Here is a 25,072-nt window from a genome sequence, read left to right on the forward strand (position 1 = left end):
ATCCCACTCTATTTCAGAGTTATGTTTCCACATGCCTGCCCATGAATATTTGTGTTTCAGCTTATATTTCCCTAGATGTCTCAGCCTGCATTTTTCCAAGCCAGATCTCATTTGCTACATCTGGTTCACATTTCAACCCTCTCTGGATCCCTTAGCATTACTTTTCTGTTTTCTCTGATGATTGCAATTTCTCCCAAATCACTGTCATTTGCAAGTTTCACGTGCAGGACTACCTTGTGCTTTGGGTAGTAATTCGCACCTGTGTAAAGTAAGTGTAAAATGCACCCAAATCAAAATGGTACCATTTTGTACCCTCTCTTCATAGGTGTCAGTGACCACAAGCCGAAAGGCAGTGGAGAACCAGGCCCAGGCAGTTTATCACTTTGTTAGAGAAAATATTTAACAAGACTGGTCTAGCCCCACCTATCATCTAAATTTTCCTGCCTCCTCTACAGTATTGCCTGTGTATTCCCTGATCCTACCTCTGCTGAAACCCTTGTCTTGGCATTCTTCTCCCCTCACCTTTATGACTACAACTTCCACAACGGTTTTATCCACAAGTTCCAGATCTCCAGACTCCAACATGTGCAAAAGGAAACAAACACATCACACCCTTTTCATCAACACTTCCACTGATTTCCTCATTAGCAGTACTATGATCTAGTGGACTGCAAATAGGGCTGGGAGTCAGGAATTCCTCAATTCTAATTTCAGTTCTGCAACTAACCTATTGTGTGCCCCCCGGCAAGACACTTAACTTCTCTGTGTCTAATTTTCTCCATCTCCAAAATGGGGATTATAACACTTCCAATATTTCCCCTGTGTAGATAACAGGGAATAATATTTCTCTTCCTCACAAGAGTGCCATGAAAATGAGTTAATGTTAATTCAGATGTAAGGTGCTATAAAAGAGCTAAGCATTACTACTATTCAAAATCCAGTTTGAAATTTCCTCGTGTCTGAAACATGGACCAACTTCAGTCTGTTCCACCCCCCATCCCCACCCCAATGCACTTCATGTCTCTCTACTCCTCTCATTGCTCCCTCTGTTTATTCAGCATCAGTGTCCTCTCGCTGCCTCATCATGGATGTATCAGCAATGCTGACGTGTGAGTCTTCTCCTCTGCAGATCTGACCATCTATATAATCCTCCTTCTTATCTCTCTCTGGCTCACAGACTCTCCATTTCATTTCAAATCTCACCAGAAAATACATCCCTTTCCTCTTTTACTCTGAATTTCTCTCTTTATCTGCCCTTATTTATTGAACTTGCCAAAGCATATTGGGATGCAGCTTGTATGAAAGGTGTTGCACAAAATACATTTGTATTCTACGGCATTGTTTCCACCAGAATTTACACAATCACTTAGCATGGGCACTGAACTACTGACAGCCCTGTTATCTTATACAACAAATATACACCCAATACATTTGTATTCACAGACAATTGGCATCCACACACCCTAAAAATCAGTAAATAAAAAATAGACAACACAGCTGTTGTTTTCCATCCATATAAGGCCTCATTGTGTCAGCGGTACTGGCCAGCATGGCAGAAACTGGTAATTTCACTTAATGACTAGCAAGGCAGAGATACCAAGCAGGCGAGCAGTCCATGAATGACAGCCATCTCCTGCAGAGCAGGGCATGTCAAGTGAGAAAACAGTTCATGAGTGACAGCTGTCTCCTGCAGAGCAACAGATGTCAAGCAGACCAGCACAGATATCTTCTGCACATCAAAGGATGCCAGCAGGCAAACTGTTTGAGATGCCACTTTAATACCTGCTGGCATCCAGACTATTTCTAATTCTTTTCTGCATTCCCTATCTAATTAGTCTCTCGTTTGGTCTCTTTATCCAGGCATCAGACTCTGTTTCTTCCTCCACAGCTACCTCTAAGCTGAAAACAAATCCTTGTGGCCTAAACAGCTTGTATGCCTTGAACCAGCAGCATTTGCTTGCTAAACAAATCACAAGGCCATGCACAGAACAGTCTTCTCTATGCTAGGGAACTTTAGGAAAAAATTCCCTCCAGCAGTGCCACCAATTCACATGAATCTGTGTTAGCCCTGATGGGATCCCCTGTGTAGACAATTTTAACCAATGTGGTAAAAATGCATCTGGCTCTGGGAGCCTTGTCTAGAGGAGGGCTCCCACCAGTCTCACACAGGCTCAGCTGAACTAGTGGTACCACCCTTGTGTAGTTCTTCTTAAAATTACCTAGTGTAAAGCTGAAATTTTCAAAAGCAGCCACCATTTTGGATGCCCAACTTGAGATATCTGGGTCCTGTTTTCAGAGGTTTTGAGCATCCACAGCTCTCATGGACATCAACTGTAAGTGCAGGTTCTCAGCACCTCTGAAAATCAGGCCCAAAATGGCAAGTTGGGTACCCAAACCAATGGCTGCTTTTGAAAATGTTGTCCTTATTGTCATTTATTTTCATCAATTATTCTCCTTCAGCCCCAATTCCTCATTCATCATCCCCAACGTGCAACTAAAATCACTTAAGTTCTGTTTAGGAAAAAATAAGTACTCTGTTATAAACATTTAATTACATAGAACTTTCAACAGGTGCTCCTTGAATGGTTAATTTTGATTAGTTATCTAACCAATCAAGCCCTATTATCATACAGGGCCCAAAATACCTGCTGCAATTTTAGACCTAAAGCTGTTCTGGAAGCCTGACCAGATGCCATAAAAAAAGTAGCTGGTGCAATTTTATGCCTCCCCTTGCTTAATATCACTGTGGTCCTCTGCAGACTCACAAGTGATAAATAGACTAGAAGAGTCCCTTTCATACTTGATATATCATACGTGCTTTACTATAATGACACAGTGGTGGGTGCACTGCCTGGGTAGGCAACTCAGCAGCAATTATACGCACAGCAATAACTCATGCCCAGCGTGGCACATTCAGACCTCTGGAAACCAGGTGGCCCCAAACTGGGAAGAGACTTAGAAAGCCAGACTTCTATCCATGAGTCCAGCTCCAGCACACTTGAAAGAGTCTGTTATTTATTCACAAAGCAAACCCCTGCAAGCCCTCGGGACTCAGTGAGAGAACCAGTGCCAATGAACGCTGCATTCCTACTAAAGGTACCCTCAGCTGAACTTTCCAGCTGAGCTGTTCTTTCTCTTCGGCCAGTCTCCACAGGAGAGGGAGGCTTTTCCCTGGGCTGGTTCTCTGCTTCAGGGAGCTTTTGAGTGAGTATTTGATATCTCAGAGAGGGCAGAGGGCACAGTCTCTGGAAAAATAAAGGTAGAGAACCTTTATTACTAAATACTGGGCTCTGCAGTAGGGAAAGGGATTTGGGGGAAGGAAAGGAGCTGGTGGAAATATTTCTTTGCTGTATGAATAGCAGCAGATATTTTCATGCTCCCACCTGCTAGGGGCTACTCCCACACTCAGAGCCGCCCCACCTGATGCACCTGTTTGCTTTTGGCTACCACTGTGGCTGAGGGGAGAGAGCCCCATACATTGTTGGACTGGGGGGCTTCTGGTTGGCAGGGGCTGTACACAAGCCTAGCCAGGGATTTGCCATGGAGTCAAGTGCTGTTCCATCAGTGAGCAATTCCAAGTGTTGTATCAGGTGACAGGGGCCTAGTCTCCATCAGACTTCAATGCCATCACCTTTCACTCCAAACACTCAGACATGCCGTCTGTGCCCCTCCCTCCTCCCATGAAACAGACTCCTGCTGCACCCCAGTGTGAAGCATTACTACAATATATGACCCAGCTAGGACCTAGCTGCTGATTCTTCCCTGAGACTGCCCCCCCAACTCCTTTATCTCCCTCCTGAAAACACCTCCAATAGTCTGTCTTCCCTTCAGCTTCCCTCACACTCCCTGCCTGGCTGCCCCTTGAAAGTGTTTGTGGGCCTAACCCAAACAGCCTCCTCCCTGCTGCTAACAGTTCCCTCAAACTCCCTGTCTAACTGCCCCCCGACACACACAGTTCCCTGCATGACCCTTGCAGACACATACACCTGGCCAACCTCCTGTCCTCTTGCCGGATGCTGACCTCATGGTCAGATCAGAAACCACCTGGAGGGGGGGCCCATTGCATTTGGGGACTTTTCCGCCTTACTCTTTACTGCCAGGAGCCATCTCAGATCCCTAGACCAGCAACCAAACAGTTCCCTGAGGGTTAAGAGCCATTTCTCCCACTGGTACCTACCTCTTCACTGTGCGGAGCAGGGTGGAGCGAGCCTCGTTGTGAAAGGTGATGATGATGCTGGTTGCTGGCAGGTCTGCGTCATAGCGCACAGAGGCACATCTGAAACATGGGAGGGCAAACATTCAAACCAGATACAATACACAGCAGCCCTTTGCGCGAGATGCCTGGAATTTCCCAAGAAAAACAGCCGAGTGTGGCACAGGGGTTGCAAACACCACACTGCCAGCCTACCGCGGGAGCCTCTGCTGAGCTCAATGGGGTTAAGAAGGACAATAGGATAAAAGTTCAGTACTAAAAAGAAAAAGACACTGACTGTACTGCAGCCTGACCTACAATACTGGGAGTGAGTGAGGTCTAGTGGTTCAAGCAAGGGACTGGGTCTCAGGAGTACTGGATTTGCCACTGACTTGCTGTGTGATCTTGAGCGAGTTGATTAAAGTCTGTTTCCCCCTGTGTAGAACAGGGATAATAAGTATCTGTGACAGAATGTACCCCTGCATCCACACGCTACACACTATTGTAATCATCTTTGTACAAAATAGGTCATGTAAGGTATCATTTGAAAACTCATAATTCGTTGTTCATTATTGTCCTGATAAAATATGTGTGGCAACACTGTTTTTGAAGTTATAAGATTCCACTGTATGGTGTTATTAACACATGTTCCAAACTGAGGGCAAGTCTACACTATAAAATTAAGTGGACCTAAGTTATGTCGACGTACAGCCATTGCAGTAATTAAATCCCTTTTGCATGTCCATAGTAGGCTCTTTGTGTCAGCGGTGCATGTCCTCACCAGGAATTTAACTGTCAGGTTGGGCATTGTGGAATAGCTTCTGAAAGGCAGCAACAGTCGATGGGGGCAATGCAGTGTCTACACTGACACTGCCTTGACCTAACTACATCAACCTAAGTGCTATGCCTCTCACGGAGATGGAGTTATTAAGGCAGTTTAGCAGGCAAGTTACTTCAGTGGGAGCTGCATTTTAGTGTAGACGCTTACAGAGTTAGGTCGATGTAAGCTGCCTTACGTCGACCTAACTTTATAGGATAGACCAAGCCTCTGGTTGGCAAACTGGTCTGTCTCAAACAAAGGAATGTGTGCTCTGCTTAATTTGCATTTAAGCAGTAAACAGTCATCAAGCAGGAAGGGGGGGGGCAAAGGAAGCTCAAACAGGTGGAAAAAAAGCAGCAGGGAACATCCTGCCATGTAGACTTTTTTTCTCCTGATACCCAGCTGGAAATATTTTCCAAAAGAAGGACTGACAATAAAAGGACAAACATCCCAAGGCACCCTCCCTCTCTTTCCCTGCCCATTACATTCACAGCACCAGAAGCAACAAAGGAAGCATTCGTTGAACTATGGGAGAAGGGGTCCTGACCTATGAAGTTTGGTCAATAAGACTGCTGAAAGCATATGCTGAGAAACTGCTTGAATCTGATATAGCTTTTAAGCTAGGCACCAATAGTGTTTTAACTTTATTTTCTTGTAAACATTTCTGATTTTTATACCTCCTTAGTTGTACTCACTTAAAATGTGTCTCTTTGTCGTTAATAAACTTGTTTTATTGTTTTATCTAATGCAGTGTTTAAACTGAAGTGATTGGGAAACTCCATTTAGGGTTTCAAGTTATGTGCATATTATTTCTATTAAAGAAATAACAGACTTTAGATAAATTTGGATTGTCCAGAAGAAGGCTGTGCTTGACAGTATAGGACATACACTTCCGGGGGGAAATCTAGGGCCTGGAGTGTGTTGGGGTCACCTTGCAGTATAACTAAGGCTGGTAAATGCCAAGGTGCGGCTGGCTGGCTGCAGCACACACACAGACATAGCTGGGAGTGACTTGCAGGCTGGAGGCTGTTTGTGAGCAGTCAAGGCTGGAGGCTACAGCACCAAAGCATTGTAAAGGGCACCTCAGGTTAGAGAGTAGGGGTGACACAGCTACTCATTAGTTTGGATTGTACCCTAGTATGTCACAGTATCTACATCGCATAGTTGGGAGGTTTCAGTGGTTAGGGTTTGTAAAGCACTTTGAGATCCTCGGATACCAGGCCCTAGAGAAGGGAAAGCACTGTCATTATTTGTTAAAGTTCTGCCCACGGGCAATGGCTTCTCTTTCAACCACTAACATCTCTGCTTGGCAATGGAAAATGATTCCTCTACACTACCAGGAAAATATCAGGATCAAGATATTACAGTGTTGCCAAATGGAAGGTTGTATCAAAATTGGAATTTGCTTCACTAGAAGCCAGCATAAAATCTGAAACCACACAAAAATGCTAGGGGATGAGGAGGTTTAAATTTCTTTGAATGAAAAACACGCTCTCATCTGACTTTACTGACATGACAGACACACAAATCTATTCACTCACTAAGAGCCAAGATTTAGCCTAGGGTGAGTTTGTACCAGGGTTTCTTACACCCCAGGAGAACAAGGATTCATTCCCACAACTCCGAGTATCTGTTTTCTCCTGCAGCACACCATATATGTTTTGCTTGTGACCTTTGAACTCAGCTTGGTTTGTGCCAGAATTCCAGTTTGGTGTTCTGATGTGGAATGTGTGGCTATTTATAGTAGTTACAAACAAAACGTTGAGATGAGAAAAGAAGGGAACCTGAAAAGCTGAATTATATACCAACAGCACTACTAATGCAAAGCAATAATAATGTACTCTGTATGAGCTCTTCCCTTGTGGAGGGGGTGATTTAACAAAGCCTTATGGATTCCCCCCAGCAACTTCCCTCCTCATGAAGGCCCTTGCAACAACCATTTTTTCCAAGCTCATTAAGCCAGAGGAGTCTCTGTTAAGTGAAATGGGGTGCTCCCCCTTCCTTCCCGGGTCTGAGAATGCTGCAGCCACAGTATTCCCGGCCACTGATAATTTAGTAGCAATAGGCTACTCTCCCAGACCTTCTTCTTATGAGATAATGCATCAAGATTTCATAAAACCATTAGGTCAGGGCACTATCTCCTCCATCCAAGACTTTGAATTTTCTTTGCTACCGCAGCAAAGACTGTGAGATCCGCCCCACCCATCCAGCATGAGCCCACGAATTCTAGATCCAGCCTCTGCCATGTTCTGGGAATGATAGATTTGGGCTGATCTGCTCCTCCATAGCCCCTGCCACCCAAGTTTGTGGCAATGACAAACATTGGCCAATTCAGACTCTCACATTTCGGATCAAATTCCCATCCTCAGGATTGGGGCCTGACATTTTTGGCTAAGCAAGGCCACATTTAGACTGAATCCACCCCAGGACCTAGGGGAAATAACTGACTTCTTCCCATGACTTATTAGCTCTATTTTTATTACAGCATTTATTACCATTGTTTTATGGCTATTACTAAACTGTTGCCATTCTTTCCCCTCAAGTTTATTGCTATTGTTTACGACTATTCTAAGCGCTGACTATTTTTTTCCTCACCGAATTTTACTACTGTGACAGTGGCTTATTACAACAATTTTCAGGCATATAAAGAAGCCCTGATCAAGACAAAGTGGAAGACTTGTGACCAGGCAGGAGACATACTGTATTTATTATTGCTTTAAAATAACTCAGGTGGGTTGTTTTTTTTAAGGCTATTTAAGGTGACAAGATGTGGGCAAGTATAGAGATTTGTCTATGCTTCTTTGGAAAGGGGTTCCCAGCTCCTCAGCAAATTTCAGAGTCACAACAGGGGAGGAAGAAGCCGATATGAAAAGGTTCGGCCTCTCTTTGTGCTGGGTAGAATAACATTAGTCTCTTTTATCCAAAGGATCCCTAAGTGATTGAAAAACTGTATGAACTATGGGCCACAAGTTCAGGCATGTCTCAGCTCTACTTGTGGGCCTGAGGAAAGAGAAGAGTCATAGATGGCCTTTTGACCTGTGATCTTTAAGGCAGCCAGGGGCCAGTTCATCTCCTGGCACAAGCAAGAGCAGCCTTAGGGATTTTCTAACTTGTACAATCTGGAATGGCTCTCCGGGGGTGTTCCATTAGCCTAGGATTGCCACAGCACAGTGTAACCTGACATGCCCCATTCTGCCCCAACATGCCTCCAGAATAACCACTGCACTGGAGGGGAGGGCCAGCCACCTACACTGACTTGATGTCACTCAGGATGTGTCTATACTGCAGCTAGGAGTTGCGGTTCCCAGCTCAGGTAGACAGACTTGCACTAGCTCAATTCAAGGTAGTGCCTAAAAATAGCAGTGTGGATGTTGTGGCACGGGTGGTAGCTCGGGATAGCCGCCCAAGCTTGGACCCAGGGGGCTGGTTGGATGGCTAGCCCAAGCTGTCACCAGTGCTGCAATATCCACCCTGCTATATTTAGGTGCTAGTTCGAGCTGAGCTGCAGCAACTATGCTGGGAATCACAGCTCCCACCTGCAGTGTGGACCTAGCCCCAGGGATTCCCCTCTGCAAGAGTTATCCCCAGCTGCCCTGTTAGAGCTGTGAGAGCAGCACAAAGTGGATGAAGAAGGGGCCTTGGATCTGGCCTTAGGTTTACAGGAATCACTGTGTATTCTCTTCCTTAGACTGTTTGCTGTTAAACCCAGAGACTGTTTTCCTCTGTTTTAGAAACACCTACTACATGTTGGGTGCTACAGCAATCAGAATAGATAAACAATAATTCACCAGTGAACTGCACCCATTTCTATGACAGAGCACAAAAGCTGATTAACAGAGAACAGAGCAGGAAGTGGTATGTTGTTAATTCCATATGTGGCACTGTTGCCTTTGTGTCATTAATGAACCAATCCCTAGCACGGTGCTTGGAGCGGAGTTCTGTGCTGCTGGAGGAGCCATCTTTCAGAGGAGGTATGTAGCCAAGATCCTGACCACCTGCAGTCACAAAAGGTCCAACAGCGCCAAGGGTAAGACTGTGGCTGTTAACCCTGGAGTGCTGATTCTAGTTTAGGTAATTACTCCCTTGCTCCATACATTTCCTATGCAGTTTCCCTTCTTGCCCTAATCTGTTGGGTACCGTTGCTGTGCAGTGTCAGGCAGCGTCTGCATTCCACCCCAAAGGTTCATTTCAGAAGTGAGTAGAGTGGGCCTATTTCTATTCAGGCCCTTATACCACACCTGCCATCATCAAACATACAGTCATCAAAGCTCCGTGTTACATGTTCTAGTGAAAGGTACTATAGAAATGGAAGTTCATTGTACCAGTTAACACAGTGAAGATATTAATGGCTTAAGGAGAATGTTAGTCAGCAGAATGAATTTCCCCACCGTGAAATAAAGCCAGGAGTGTGGGTGTTTTGCAAAATGTATGAAAAATGTCTGGTGTGAATAGTAAATAAATGTGTTGGTCTCATCTGAACCCCATCTGCACACATCCCAAACCCACCACACAGTGTGGAAAGACTGGCTCTCGCTGCTCCAAAACACTGCAGGCCAGAGAGGCTGAGGGCATGAGAGGTGAGGCGTGTTCGGTAAGAAGGGCAGGTCTGGACTAACAGAGTGTGTTGCAGGTCGGGATGGATGTTCACTGGGAAATCTGTGGGAGGAGTCAAGAAGGACAGGTGCAGGTTGGGCGGTTCGAGTTGCAATGACAGGGCTATGCAGGGCTGAAATAACAAGATGGAGCTGGAGGTCTGGGTTAAGGCTATTGGCACAGCACAGCAATGGGGGGTAGTGCAGGGCTGGAATAGCAGAAGTCTTTGTGTTTTCATTCAAGACCCCCAATATCCTGCTGGAGAGACAGAAAGCTAGGTGAAAGGGAGACCCTGCCAATGCACACAAACTGTTCTTCACTAACAGGGGGCATGACAACACAGGGATGTCAGGGGTAACGGGAACCGAGGGTCCTCAGCACAAGAAGGTGGCCCTGGCTTTGAACAAGGGTAGTGTGGTACCTGTAATGCCTTGTGTCCCGAATGGGCCGGTCGCTGCTGAGTTTGTCGCTCTCCATCTGGTTAAAAGCATGTTGTCGATATGGGTCTTCTCCGGCCTTCAGCAGCTTGGAGGACAGGTAAGCCTTTTCATCCAAACCCCTCAGGCTGCTCTTCTCTGCTTGGGGGACTCTGGTCACCTAGAACAGACACGCGTGTCAGAGCACATGGGAGAGGGGCATACTAACTTGTCGGAAGTAAATTCAGCGTGACACACAATGACACACACAGCCACGTCACTGAGGGCTTTCCTATACTTGGAGCTGGCAGTGTGATTCCCAGCATGAGGAGACAGACCTGCGCTCTCATCCAGCTAGCATGCCAAAAAAGCAGAGCGTAGCATGACCGGCTGGAGAGGCTAACCTAGGGTGACCAGCTGTCCCGATTTTATGGGGACAGTCCCGATAATTGGGGCTTTTTCTTATATAGGCTCCTATTACCCCCCACCCCCGTCCCAATTTTTCACACTTGCTGTCTGGTCAGCCTAGGCTAACCGCCCTGAGTATGTGCCTAGCGTTTCAGATGCGTACGTACTCGGGGCAGCTAGACCCTCCCACCAGTCGCACTGCGGCAGCTACATTTATTTTTAGCGTTCTGGCTCGATCAGAGCACGCACAAGTATGTCTCCTCGAGCTGAGACTCATCTCCAAGTGCACATACCCCTAGTGCACTCTGGCAGATGCGCAGATACAATGGTGATGAGGGCTGTGTAAGAACCCGAACAGAAGTCCTGTCAACACTATGACTCAGCGTTGACATGTCATCAACACATCCCACTTCCCACTTGGGTTGAAAATAGTTTGGCTGCCAGTGTAGACAGGGCCAAATCATGTTTAGCACCTATTACACAGAGTGGGCTAGACTCCATCTGCCTGAACGCTCTCCCAGCTCACAGGGGATGTGGTTTTGCCAGCAGATTCCAGCTGATATGGTCAAAGAAAAATAATTTTAAAGTGGTTGAGAAAAGCCATTGATGAGCCAGTTGTCAATAATGGCTCCCACAGTCACATGGAGTGAATTTAATGCTGGGCTTCAGGTGCCAGCATGACAGTCCTGGAACCTGAATTACATTCTCTGTTCACAGAACAGGTACAGATTTCACCGCCTCTGTCCATGTAGCAATCTTAGGTATTAGCTTGCTTTTCCAAGAATGCAGATTGCACAATTACATGTCCAACACAGCATAATGCCGACATTTGACAACTATCAATACAGACACTAGGAGTGGAGCAAGACAAGGACATAGCTTCAGCCCCCACTGAAAAACATTGGAGCAGACAGAGGTTTTGGTTGCAGAGAAAAAACAGTGGTAACTATTTGCTTAAAAACACAAAGGGACTATTGGTGTCTGTGCAACATTAGGAGTTTAAAAACCAGAACAAATTATATGCAGCAGCAGAGTCTGATGGCACAAGCCATGCCATGCACAGCTGGATATAATGGCCAAATAGTTTTCTCTACTTCTGTGCGAAGAAGCGATGGAAATCTGTAGGATCCCAGCTCTGTGGGAAAACACAGAAGGGTGGATTCTATGGCATCATTCCCACCTTCTCCTAACCCCACAGAGGTGGGTGATCCCCTGTGTACATTAATTCTGATTTCCTCAGTGTTAGTCTTGATCAGGTTTCTGTTTCTGCAATGGGACTCCCCTTTAGAGGGTGCCTGAGGTCAACAGCCTATGGAGTAGTCCCTAGTAGCACAGCTATTGCAGGAGTTGTACTGTCATACAGGTGGGATGGGAAGCAACACAGAGACCTAAAGCCTCTGCAGATCCTGGAGGATTCTGAAGATTTAGGGTGCCAAATTTCCTGCCATTTCCAAAAGGAAGCAACCCCAAGACTTCAGAGAGAACTGTGAAAGAGCTAGATAACTGGGCAACTTGAAGGCAAAAGCAAACATGATTCTGGGATGTATTAACAGGTGTGTTGTGAGCAAGACACGAGAAGTCATTCTTCCGCTCTACTCTGCTCTGGTTAGGCCTCAGCTGGAGTATTGTGTCCAGTTCTGGGCACCGCATTTCAAGAAAGATGTGGAGAAATTGGAAAGGGTCCAGAGAAGAGCAACAAGAATGATTACAGGTCTTGAGAACATGACCTATGAAGGAAGGCTGAAAGAATTGGGTTTGTTTAGTTTGGAAAAGAGAAGACTGAGAGGGGACATGATAGCAGTTTTCAGGTATCTAAAAGGGTGTCATAAGGAGGAGGGAGAAAACTTGTTCACCTTAGCCTCTGAGGATAGAACAAGAAGCAATGGGCTTAAACTGCAGCAAGGGAGGTCTAGGTTGGACATTAGGAAAAAGTTCCTAACTGTCAGGGTGGTTAAACACTGGAATAAATTGCCTAGGGAGGTTGTGGAATCTCCATCTCTGGAGATATTTAAGAGTAGGTTAGATAAATGTCTATCAGGGATGGTCTAGACAGTATTTGGTCCTGCCATGCGGGCAGGGGACTGGACTCGATGACCTCTCGAGGTCCCTTCCAGTCCTAGAATCTATGAATCTATGAATCTATGAAATTCAGTGTGGACAAGTACACGGTAATAAACCCTGGAATAAACCCTGGAAGGAACTGAATTACTCATGCACACTGATGGATTCTAAATTGACTATAACCACTCAGAGTAAGTACCTGAACATCCCCGTGGACAGATCAAGGAAATCCCGCACTTGATGTGCAGAGGTGGGAAAACAGTAAGCGACATATTGGAATACATGAAGAAAGAGACAGAGAATACTGAAACTACTGCAATGCCATTATATAAATAATTTTTTCATGGTGAGAGTGTAAGTTTTGTCAAACCAATCTCCAAAATGATATAGCAGCAATAGAAAACTTTCAGCGGTGGATGACAAAAATTATTACAGGGTTGAGGAGAAGTTAAAAAGATTAAGATTGCTTAGTTTGGAAAGGAGATGAATAGAAGAGGGGACATAATAAAGGTCCAGAAGACAACGAATGCTATAGTGAACGTCAGTCAGGTGCTCAGATTACTTTCTCTCATACTACAAGAGCAAGTGGATGTTCGATAAAATTGAAAGGCAACAAACTTATCAATAAAAGGAAATAACTATGCATTATATTGAAAAAGTAACTGGTGGAACTCATTGCCAAAAGATATAATTGATTCCAAGGGCGTAGTGTGATTCAAAAAAATATTAGAGATGTATACAGTCAGTTTCACATCCTGGTTTTCAAACAACCTCATGCTCTTGAATTTCAAACACTGGAGGGGAAATTTTCACTAGTCATAACAAACTTTGAAACTTCTTTTTTCTTTTTAAATTTCCATTCCTTTTAGGTTTGGTAAAACTGACATACTCCCCAAAAACACAGCTTAAATTCCAGGCACAAGCCATTTGAGCATGTCTCTTTAAATGTTCCGCAATCACTCAATGTCCCTCCAATAGTTAGTTTTGCACTTCCAGGCCCTGGGAGGGTAACAGCTGCTTTCATTCTCTAGCATTATAGATGCATGAACATTGCACATGGTTCGGGCAGTGGTAACAACCCCTTAAGAGCCATTTAATTTAAGGATAAATGGCTACAAGTAAGTCATCTAGAGATTATGAGTCTCACATTATTACTTTTTAAATCTGTTGTATAAATAAAAACATTTGGAATGTTTTTTAGCCAAAATTGTTTCTAGTTTTTCATCCTCAGTCAGTATCCTTTTATCCCCTTTGTAACATTAAGAGCCTGATTATGTATTCTTTGCACAACTAAAATGTCTAGGAAAATAAATAGGCGTTCTCATCTCCCACTAACTTCAGTAGGAGCAGAAGCAGATCCTAAATTAGTAAGGCCAGGAAAACCTATTGAAATATAATGAAATCTGACTTTGTCCTTCACCCAGAACTTCAACTGAACACTGAACCAAAACCCTGAGGTTCCAATATTGTTTGCATAATATTTTACATTGTTTCAGATGCCCTTCACATCATACCTACTGAGGTTCACCCACTCATTATCACATAGAGAGGGTGTGCAAAGTAGAAGGTTCAGGTGTCCCCTTCCCAGATCTTATCTTGGCTTTGAAACAGACATGCTCTCTGCCTACTCTGTTTTTATTATAAACATTTTTAAGTCAATTTAGTGCTGATAATTGTCAGCTCTGAAGACTGAGAGTATGTCTGCACTGCACACACAGTCCGAGTCTGCGGGGCCCGGGTTTGTGAACTTGTGTTTTCAAGCCTGCGCTAGAACATCCGCACTGTAGTGGAAACTCAGGCCTCACAACCATGCTGGTGTGTCCATACTGCACTCCACAGACCTGAATCAGAACTCCAGCTTCTGTGGGCATTTACTATCTTATCCCAAGGTTCCTAAGGCCCTCTGCTGCAAACCCTCCCCAGTGAGTCATCAGAGAACTTGCCAGTGGGAGCTGGTTGGAAGAGTTTTGGGTGGTGTTTGACCACAATCACATCCAGCTGAGCCATTTTGTGTCACACACTCCCTGCAGCCAGAGCCAACATGGATCCTGCCCTGCTGGAAGAACAGCTCCACCTCATGCTCTCAGTCCTACTTCAGGACAAAAGCGGAGCATATGCAACATGCTGGTGAGCATTTTGGCAGCATTTTTTGAACTGCCAGAGACACCGCTGGAGGGGAATGCCGGCTGTAAACCAAGTGGTGCTACTGCTCATGCCTGTTGTAGCCTTAGCTGCAGATTCCCCCTCTGTCAACCAGCACTTCTAGAGGCTAGAGCAGGGCCACCAGCACAGACTGGGGGGGTCACATCGTCATGTAGCCCTGGGATGACCAATAGCATGGTCAGAATTTTCGCATGAAGAAGTGGATGTTCCTGGAGGTTTCTGATCAGCTTGTCACTACCCTCCCGTGTCAGGACACCCACATGAGGCTGCTATGCCCATCCAGAAGCGGGTCGCTGAGAGCCACCTGGAAGCTGGTTGCCCCAGACAGCTACAGGTATGTGGCTAACAAGTTTGGAGCTGGCAAATCAGCTGTGGGTTTCTTGTTGGCAGAAGTTTGTGAGGTGATCAGGACTGAGATTTACCAAAAGGGGGCAGGCATTACAAACATTCCTGAAATAATTGCTGGCTTTTTGAGACTGGGGCTTTCCAAACTGCACTGGGGCCACTGATGGGACTCATGTGCCCATAGTCTGCCCACTACAAGGAGCACATAAACCACAAAGGGTGCTACTCCATCATTATGCAGGCCCTGGTTGACCACAGGGGCAGATTCATGGACCCTCACGTTGGATGCACTGGTAGGGTGTATGGGCACTTTACCTTCAGGGAGAAGCTGGGACATTATTCCCACCAAATGACATGGTTATAAATGGAGTAACTATCCCCACCATTATGAAACCATATCCTGAGTTCAGAAGACCTGGCAAAAGAAGGTTCAGCTACACACTCAGTAGCTATAGGATGATGATGCATTTGGCAGATTAAATCCTGTTGGCACTGCCTTCCAAACTGTTTGGATGCCAGTGTCACACAGTCTGCATTATTGTGGCTTGCTGCACCCTACACACTGCTTGTGAGGAGAAGGGGGACTCTTTTCGCCAGGAGTGGATTCAGGACACTGCTAGATTCCTGAACTGGTACACACACCCAGACAGTGTGCCTGTCAAGGCTGGTGCCAGTCCTGAATTCCTGGCAAGCAATGGAAATCAGGGATGTTTTGTGTGCCTACATAATGGGTATACACGGTCCCATCCATGAGGGGGAATGAAGTGGTATCTGAGGTGGTTGTGTGTGTGGTATTTCTTATACATATGTAGGTATTGTGTGTCATGATGAATTCCATAAACACTTCCATGTTATGCATTCTGTCCATACTGGTAATGTACTGCCATTCACAATTTGTGGATAACTGTGACCCAGATTGTAAATTTTTATTATGAAACTTGACATTGGGTATCCGATGACCTTCATTAACATTTGTGCCACTTTTACCATTACACACAATAAGTTTTTTTATGGTTGCCTTCTGTGCAAATCTAAGATTTTCTTTCTCATGGGTACAGACAGGCTGCAACAATCAAACCAGCTGCCATTATGACATGCAGTGCAATAGTGTAACAACATTTGTTTAAAAACAGTCAAAGGATTTCTTTGCCCTTTCTGGCACGTTTTGCGCGTGTGGGCACACTTGGATGGGAATTGATGAGTGTACAGGGTGCACTTGTCCGTTCCATGGCCCACTGTTTGCCTGTGACATGGCCCACCCACCCCCTAAATTGTCCAAAAGATGGATGCTCTGCAGGGTGCAATAGTGCTGAGGGGACTTGGGCCGTGGATCTGGAGAAGGAGATACTGGTTGCACTGGAGCCTGCAGTCTGGTAGCCACACCCACAGTAAGTGCTTGAACAGCTCCTGCTGCTGAGCTGTCTTTCTCCCTCAACTGGCAGTCACGCTCCGTGAATCTGTCTGCCAATCTCCCCTCACGCTGTGCAGCCTCTGTCTCTGCCCGTCTCAACAGGCAGTTGGGAATAGTGAGTGTGTGGCAGATTGGTACGGTGCGCTGTATTACATGGGAGAGGTACGTCAGGCAATGAGTTGTGGCACACCAACCCATACATAAACCAATCTGCAAGTAACTAGTAAAAATGTCATGATAACTGCCTGTATAATTATTTCATCTTTCTGTGGTGTCCGTTTTGAATCCCATGTGGTAGTGGGCGTGTGGAGGGAGATAGGAGAATGACATGGGTCTGCCTGAACAGAAGTGCATCAAAATCCCGGTTTGTATTAAAAATTAAATAGGCCCATAAGCTGTAAATCTCTCTCATCCATCCATTAATAAAAACAAACATAGTGATTGAAACTTACCAGCCTTCGACTCCAGCTCCAGAGCGGATTCTGATGCCAGTTTTGCAGTGGGCTGCTCCCCAGGGCCATGCCCAAAAAGGTCCTCCAAATACGTGCCCAGGCTGTGCAGTATCTATTCCAGCAACACAGCCTCTTCGGTTACTGGCCTCATCCAGGGCCTAGCTCTCCTCTGGTGGCGCCAGTGATAGGAGGGATATAAGGTCACCATCGTCGCTCAGCAGAGGGTCATGCATCGTGTAGGGCACAGTGCTTGGTGCCATTCCGCCCAGTCAAATTCCTCAGAAGAGGCTGGAAGATAGGAAGTTCCCAGAGATGCCATTAGCATCCTTGATTTTCCAGTCGTTTGTCTTCTACTGCGTGATCTGCTGTTGGCACTGTTCGGCTGTCTGGTCGATCCTCAATGCTGCCAGCCCCTTGGATATCGTTTTTATACGCATGTTCATTTCTCACGCTCTCGCTGCAGTCCAACGCCTTGCTTGCCTCCTGCCAGAGGTTAACCAGAATCCAGCTGGGTTGCCTGGTCAGCTAGCAGTGCACCTGAGGCAGGCCTTGTTGCTGGCCATAGATAATAAACACTAGCGTTGACTGTGTTTGTTGTTTCTATTGAGCAGTCTGTGTGGCAATAAAGGGTTAATCGCGGAGCAGCTGTTTTTAACCAGGAGATTGCTTCGGGTTCCTGGGAAGCAAGTGACAAGCTTTGGAATTGAATGGGTATCCCAGTCCCAGGGGATTGTGGGATAGTGTTGGCGGACTCTCCAGGCCCAAGTCTGACAACCCGGACTTGAGCTGCTTTCACACTGCAGTGGGCCTGGACTCTGACCCATGTCACAGACATGGGATCTGACCCAGCCCCCTACCAGGGCCCACAGGCCTGAGTCAGACTAATTTCTGTGTGGTTGGAAAGGAGGCTTGGGCTCAAACCTGAGTCTGAGCCCAGGCTTAGTGTGCAGTGTAGACATACCCAAAAAGGCCTGAGCCTCCAGAATCATAGAATCATAGAATACCAGGGTTGGAAGGGACCTCAGGAGGTCATCTAGTCCAACCCCCTGCTCAAAGCAGGACCAATTCCCAACTAAATCATCCCAGCCAGGGCTTTGTCAAGCCGGGCCTTAAAAACCTCCAAAGAAGGAGATTCCACCACCTCCCTAGGTAACCCATTCCAGTGCTTCACCACCCTCCTAGTGAAATAGTGTTTCCTAATATCCAACCTAGACCTCCCCCACTGCAACTTGAGACCATTGCTCCTTGTTCTGTCATCTGCCACCACTGAGAACAGCCGAGCTCCATCCTCTTTGGAACCCCCCTTCAGGTAGTTGAAAGCAGCTATCAAATCCCCCCTCATTCTTCTCTTCTGGAGACTAAACAATCCCAGTTCCCTCAGCCTCTCCTCATAAGTCATGTACTCCAGACCCCTAATCATTTTTGTTGCCCTCCGCTGGACTCTTTCCAATTTTTCCACATCCTTCTTGTAGTGTGGGGCCCAAAACTGGACACAGTACTCCAGATGAGGCCTCACCAATGTCGAATAGAGGGGAAGGATGACGTCCCTCGATCTGCTGGCAATGCCCCTACTTATACAGCCCAAAATGCCGTAAGCCTTCTTGGCAACAAGAGCACACTGTTGACTCACATCCAGCTTCTCGTCCACTGTGACTCCTAGGTCCTTTTCTGCAGAACTGCTACCTAGCCATTCGGTCCCTAGTCTGTAGCAGTGCATAGGATTCTTCCGTCCTAAGTGCAGGACTCTGCACTTGTCCTTGTTGAACCTCATCAGGTTTTTTTTGGCCCAATCCTCTAATTTGTCTAGGTCCCTCTGTATCCGATCCCTACCCTCCAATGTATCTACCACTCCTCCCAGTTTAGTGTCATCCGCAAACTTGCTGAGGGTGCAGTCCACGCCATCCTTGGGGCACTTCGCTTGATACTGGCTGCCAACTAGACATGGAGCCATTAATCACTACCTGTTGAGCCCAATTATCTAGCCAGCTTTCTATCCACCTTACAGTCCATTCATCCAGCCCATACTTCTTTAACTTGGCGGCAAGAATACTGTGGGAGACCGTATCAAAAGCTTTGCTAAAGTCAAGGAATAACACATCCACTGCTTTCCCCTCATCCACAGAGCCAGTTATCTCATCATAGAAGGCAATTAGGTTAGTCAGGCATGACTTCCCCTTGGTGAATCCATGCTGACTGTTCCTGATCACTTTCCTCTCCTCTAAGTGTTTCATAATTGATTCCTTGAGGACCTGCTCCATGATTTTTCCAGGGACTGAGGTGAGGCTGACTGGCCTGTAGTTCCCCGGATCCTCCTTCTTCCCTTTTTTAAAGATGGGCACTACATTAGCCTTTTTCCAGTCATCCGGGACCTCCCCCGATCGCCATGAGTTTTCAAAAATAATGGCCAATGGCTCTGCAATCTCATCCGCCAACTCCTTTAGCACCCTCGGATGCAGCGCATCCGGCCCCATGGACTTGTGCACGTCCAGTTTTTCTAAATAGTCCCGAACCACTTCTTTCTCCACAGAGGGCTGCTCGCCTTCTCCCCTTACTGTGCTGCCCAGTGCAGCAGTCTGGGAGCTGACCTTGTTCGTGAAGACAGAGGCAAAAAAATCATTGAGTACATTAGCTTTTTCCACATCCTCAGTCACTAGGTTGCCTCCCTCATTCAGTAAGGGGCCCACACTTTCCTTGACTTTCTTCTTGTTGCTAACATACCTGAAGAAACCCTTCTTGTTACTCTTAACATCTCTTGCTAGCTGCAACTCCAAGTGTGATTTGGCCTTCCTGATTTCACTCCTGCATGCCTGAGCAATATTTTTATACTCCTCCCTGGTCATTTGTCCAAACTTCCACTTCTTGTAAGCTTCTTTTTTGCATTTAAGATCAGCAAGGATTTCACTGTTTAGCCAAGCTGGTCGCCCGCCATATTTACTATTCTTTCTACACATCGGGATAGTTTGTTCCTGCAACCGCAATAAGGATTCTTTAAATTACAGCCAGCTCTCCTGGACCCCTTTGCCCTTCATGTTATTCTCCTAGGGGATCCTGCCCATCTGTTCTCTGAGGGAGTCAAAGTCTGCTTTTCTGAAGTCCAGGGTCCGTATTCTGCTGCTCTCCTTTCTTCCATGTGTCAGGATCCTGAAGTCAATGGCAAAGCTTCCATTGGAAGCAGGATTGGACCTTGAAATCTCATTTATTACAATTACAACATGGGCAACAGCATTGCAAGACTCCCCATTCCATCCCGCTTCCTACACCAACATCCTCTCCTAAGAGAGTCACTTCCAGAGCAGGGAGGGAAACTCAGTAACCATTGCTTACGCAGTTCTTGGCATTTGATAAGACTGCAAACAAGGTGTCAGGAAGGAGTACACTTTTTTTTTACTATTGTCCCTGTTACAGTGCTGGAGACAAGAATAATCAGGCATGTGCTCTACATACTTACCACAACCTCTTTACCAATAGTTCTGCTATCAGCACCTACTGCTATTCCAATCCCAAACCATCCATTACAGCTTTGCCAACATACCTGAGTCCTGACCAGTCACCCCTTGCAGTGGGTCACCACTTCTGATCCTGTCCATGAAGTGTAGAGGCAGGTGAAACTATAACATTTCATGTTTGTTAAAAAAAGTTCTCTGATCTTTTCAGACCCTCATTAAGGGTTTGGGTTGGATTTCAGCACTGGGTAAAGGTTCCGGTTGGTTCTTATTTTACCCAGTTCTCCTGATCTCTGAAAACTGAAGCTTCCTCAGAACTGAGGCTGTGTTAATCCTGAAACGTTCCTCTTGGAAAATCCTACCAAAACACACCCAGAGCACTGGCTTACTCAATGACGTATGAGACTCTCCAAGACAGCAGGATCTTCATAAACCTGAATACCCTGTGACCAAAGTGCAGTAGACAGGGACAGCAAAGAGAATAAAGCATGATCCAAAATGCAGCTATAACAAAGAGAAACTGATTTATCGAACAGCGTCCCTGGAATGCAGATGTTTTACTACAGCACATATCACCACAGGTATCGTTGTGAATTCAAAAGACACATAAGCTCGGAGGCAGTACCTGCATGGATTCATGTGACAAGGCTTCCTAGGTATGCCAGAAAGACACTAGAGCTGGAAGATGTAATTCCAGCTTGAGGAGACATACGAGTTAGCGTGCTAAAAACAGGATTGTTGCTGTGGTGGTGCAAGCGATGGGAGGAGCTAACCACGCTGAGTACGTACCTATGGTCTCCGAGGGGACTGTACTCATGGCAGCTAGTCCCTCCCACTTCTATTTGTAGCATGTTCATTCAATAAGAGCTAGCACGGATATGTCACCTCAAGCTAGAATTTACACCCCCAGCTCCAGTGTAGACATACCCGTTTAGGGATAACCCAGTCCAGCATGCCACAACGTGAGTATTAATTAGATAGTTCGCTAGAGCTCACTGAGGCCCAAAAATGTGGCCTGCAACTGCCCTCAAATTTTGTTCTGTTTTAGTCATGGATCCACAAAGATTAAGGACAACAGGCCAGACCCTGCTATTTTGTTGTTCCTGTGAGGCTGTGTGCATGCCTTGGGGACTTTCTATTTATAATTTTTTGAGACCCCGTTCTTCTCTACATGACAGTCTAACTACTTCCTGTAAAGCTGGTTGATGAGAGCTGTGAATTCAAACAACCAGAAATTTCTATTTGTTGATCAAGGAAGAAGTCAGTACAAGCACATATTGGCGTTGGGTGCATTTATATTGATGTTTAAAGGGCACAATATGTGCACTTATGTACAAATAAGTTTGTTAGCAAACTGACAGTGCAGCCAACACTTGTGAAATACCCTAAAGGTCTGTCTCCATCCAAAAGACCTGTATCCATGGCCACAAATCTGGAACTATTAATGGGATACATGGCAATAGAAGGGGAGCAGCTCCTTCTGACTGATGGGTAGAACATTCTCCATGACAAAGGAAATGTGCTAGAGAATAGCAGTACAGATCACCAGGTGCTTGAAATCTGAGTGTCTAAACTAGGGATTAGCAAAGTAATTTGGATAAAGTCAGATCTGACCCAAACCTCCAAATGAATTCAAATTCTGAACTTTGAGATTAGAAAAATGTGCATAATATTCCCTTCCCCCTTCCCTCTTCATCATTTCTCATTTTTACATGGATTTTCCCCTTCCTGGTTCCAGCCAGTACTGGAAGAGCAGTGGGTAAATGGTGCAGGCTGTTAAGGTTGCTAAAAGCATCCTATCCTCTATGGAAAACAAACCGTATTTTTGATTGGTCCAAGAGACCATTGGCCATTTTAAGGTACAATTATCTCATGAACCATCGCAGATAGAGAGTTAGAAATGAATAGTGCCAAGCACAACCCCAGTTTTTTAACAGTGTATAGATATTCTAGTCCTGGTAGTTGGTAAGATTTCAGACTTTAAGTGTACAACATTTTAATTACCACCTTGCTGCTTTGTCTCCCCACCACCAACACCCTGCTCCCCCCATGCCCCGAACATTTCAGTTCCAACCTGATTCTAGTGGACACTTCTGACAGGATACATCCTTTGGAATTCTTAGCCATCCTCCTGGTAGGCATTTGTCTAGGGTTGCCAGGTGTCCAGTTTTCAACCGGAACGCCTGGTAGAAAAGGGACCCTGGCTGCTCCGGTCAGCACCGCTGACCGGGCCATAAAAAGTCCGGTTGGCCGCCTGCAGCAGGGCAGGCAGGGTGCCTGCCTGGTTTCGCGCAGCTCCCAGAAAGCTGCCGGCATCTTGCTCTGGCTCCTAGGCTTAGGGATGGCAATGGGGGCTCTGAGCGTTGCTCCCCACCCCAGCACCGGCTCCGCAGCTCCCATTGGCCGCGGTTCCCGCACCCCTTCCCGTACCGCAACCCCCTGCCCCATCCCTGAGCCCCCTCCTGCACTCTGAACCCCTCAGCCCCAGCTCAGAGCCCCCTCCTGCACTCTGAACCCCTCATTTCTGGCCCCAATCTGGAGCTCACACCCCCAATCCAGAGCCCGTACCCCCTGCCACACACTCCCAGCCCAGAGCCCCCTCCTCCAACCCCTCATCTCTGGCCCCACCCCAGAGCCTGCACCCCCAGTCGGAGCCCTCACCCCCCCCTCGCACCCCAACCCCCTGCCCCAGCCCAGTGAAAATGAGCGAGTGAGCAAGGGTGGGAGAGAGCGAGCAATGGAGGGATGGGGGAGGGAGGGAGTGGGGGTGGAGCCTTGGAGAAGGGATGGGGTGGAGCCTCAGAGAAGGGGCGGGGCAGGTGGCAGCAAAAGGATGTTCGGTCTTCTGCAAATAGACAGTTGGCAACCCTACATTTTCTAAGCTAACAAATGAAAGCTTTTTTTTCTTCCCAAGCTCATTGTCATGCTTGCAGCAGGTCTGCTGGACCAGAGAACATGAAATGGATTCGCTGTGCGTCTGCCCCAATAAACACGCTTTGCCAGGAAGAAAGGGACAGGCCTACCTTACATCCTTCCCCTACAAATGAACATATACACACAAACAAAACCAGAAATAATAATCCTTCCAAACATCCGCCGGCTCTGCAACCCCGACAAACTACTTGATTTAATAAATTACCTCAGACTAGAGAACCTGCCAACCTCACTTAGACAGATGTTGCTATGGTGACCAAGAGGACAGCCAGCTGTTCAGCTAAGCTACAGGCCCCCTGCTAGCAGTTTCTTGTAAATGATTATCTGCATGGTACAGCAGGAATGGGAGCAGAGAATGCTTGTGAAGGGTGCTAGCTGTTTAAACTTGCATTCAATTTTTGCAAACTGCCAGCACACCACATTGTGGGGAGGGGTTATGCTTTTCCATTTCTCTCTTTGGTGCATGTGCACACGTCTGCTTGCACCCTTACACAGAGAATACAGCAAAGCAGGGCTAAACCAGGCAGAGCTGGCCCTGGGAGGATTCTGCTGGAGCACAGAATGTCAGGCTGGAATCTGCACCATTCCCTCTCCCGTCCCAGCCCACTTTGTAGAAGATAGGTTTCAGAGTAGCAGCCGTGTTAGTCTGTATCCGCGAAAAGAACAGGAGTACTTGTGGCACCTTAGAGGCTAGCCCACGAAAGCTTATGCTCAAATAAATGTGTTAGTCTCTAAGGTGCCACAAGTACTCCTGTTCTTTTTGTAGAGGATGTGGCACAGAAAAATGCAGGCCGTGGCACAGGCACAGCTGCAATGGCCCTTTGGCCACCCTTCAGGTAGCTTTAACTGGTGCCAGAAGGATGAGGCCGGCAGACCAGATGCCAGCTCTTGTCAAGGCTTTAGGCCTCCACTGAGCACTGACAAATTCATTACTGGAAACCAGTCTGTTTCACCTGTGTCTTACTATGGTCATGATGTGTATTGGACTTATAACAATGTGTTTAGACGTTATGAAATATGAGTAGGCTGCTGCATGCATTAATCTCATTTATATCTTTCTCACATGCTATAAAGTCATATTTAAGTTTTGCTTTGTAACGGTAAAAATGTTTGCTCTGAAGCTGTGAATCCAGTCAGGAAGAATATCTCCTGCCATCAAGAAGGCCCATCAAAACTAAATGGTCCATTGTGGGACATCGCAATACAAAGACTTTTTAAATTGCCCCCTCACACCCATGAAGAGGATGCGTGCAAAGGGGCTCATGCCATCAGCTTGAATTCTGGAAGAAGGAAATAAAAATAGCCAATAAGAAAATGTTTCACTTCTTTTGCTGCTTGGACTCTCCCAGAGCTGAAGCTATGAAACAGAAGCAGAGATCCCTAGAGTCAATCTGTCTTTTAACCCTAAAAGACATTCACAGCTGAGAGATTACTACAACTCTGTCACCTTTTGGAACCACAGACTGTAACTCATTTGCATATATATGCTTTCCTGCTTTAACCTTGTAATAACTCTCTCATTTCTTTTCTTAGTTAATAAATCTTTAGGTAGTTTACTATAGGATTGGCTTCAAGCATTGTCTTTGCAGTAAGATCTAAGATGCAAATTGACCTGGGGTAAACGACTGGTCCTTTGGGATTGGGAGTGCCCTGAATATTATTGTGATTTTTGGTGTAAATCAACCATCTATCACTAATTCCAGCTTGCCTGGGTGGCAAGACAGACTGGAGAGCCCAAGGGGACTGTCTGTGACTCCATGGTAAGACTGTTATAGTGCTTTAGGAGTTCACACTTGCTACTTGGTTGGTTAAATCTAATTACAGAACACACAAT

At 46.2% G+C, this 25,072-nt stretch overlaps 1 protein-coding gene across 1 annotated transcript in view; it reads right to left on the reverse strand.

Annotated features, from left to right (window-relative positions):
- The window catches only part of GALNT16 (polypeptide N-acetylgalactosaminyltransferase 16), a 123,557-nt gene that overhangs the window by 37,736 nt on the left and 60,749 nt on the right, over positions 1 to 25,072 (reverse strand). Inside the window, exons 3-4 of the mRNA XM_065403230.1 lie at positions 10,027 to 10,164; positions 4,178 to 4,276 (exon numbers count right to left, since the gene is read on the reverse strand). Of these exons, the coding sequence (XP_065259302.1) occupies positions 4,178 to 4,276; positions 10,027 to 10,164 (237 nt within the window). The remainder of the gene's footprint in view (positions 1 to 4,177; positions 4,277 to 10,026; positions 10,165 to 25,072) is intronic.

This window comes from Emys orbicularis, chromosome 4, assembly GCF_028017835.1.
Source record: "Emys orbicularis isolate rEmyOrb1 chromosome 4, rEmyOrb1.hap1, whole genome shotgun sequence".
NCBI classification, from domain to species: domain Eukaryota; kingdom Metazoa; phylum Chordata; order Testudines; family Emydidae; genus Emys; species Emys orbicularis.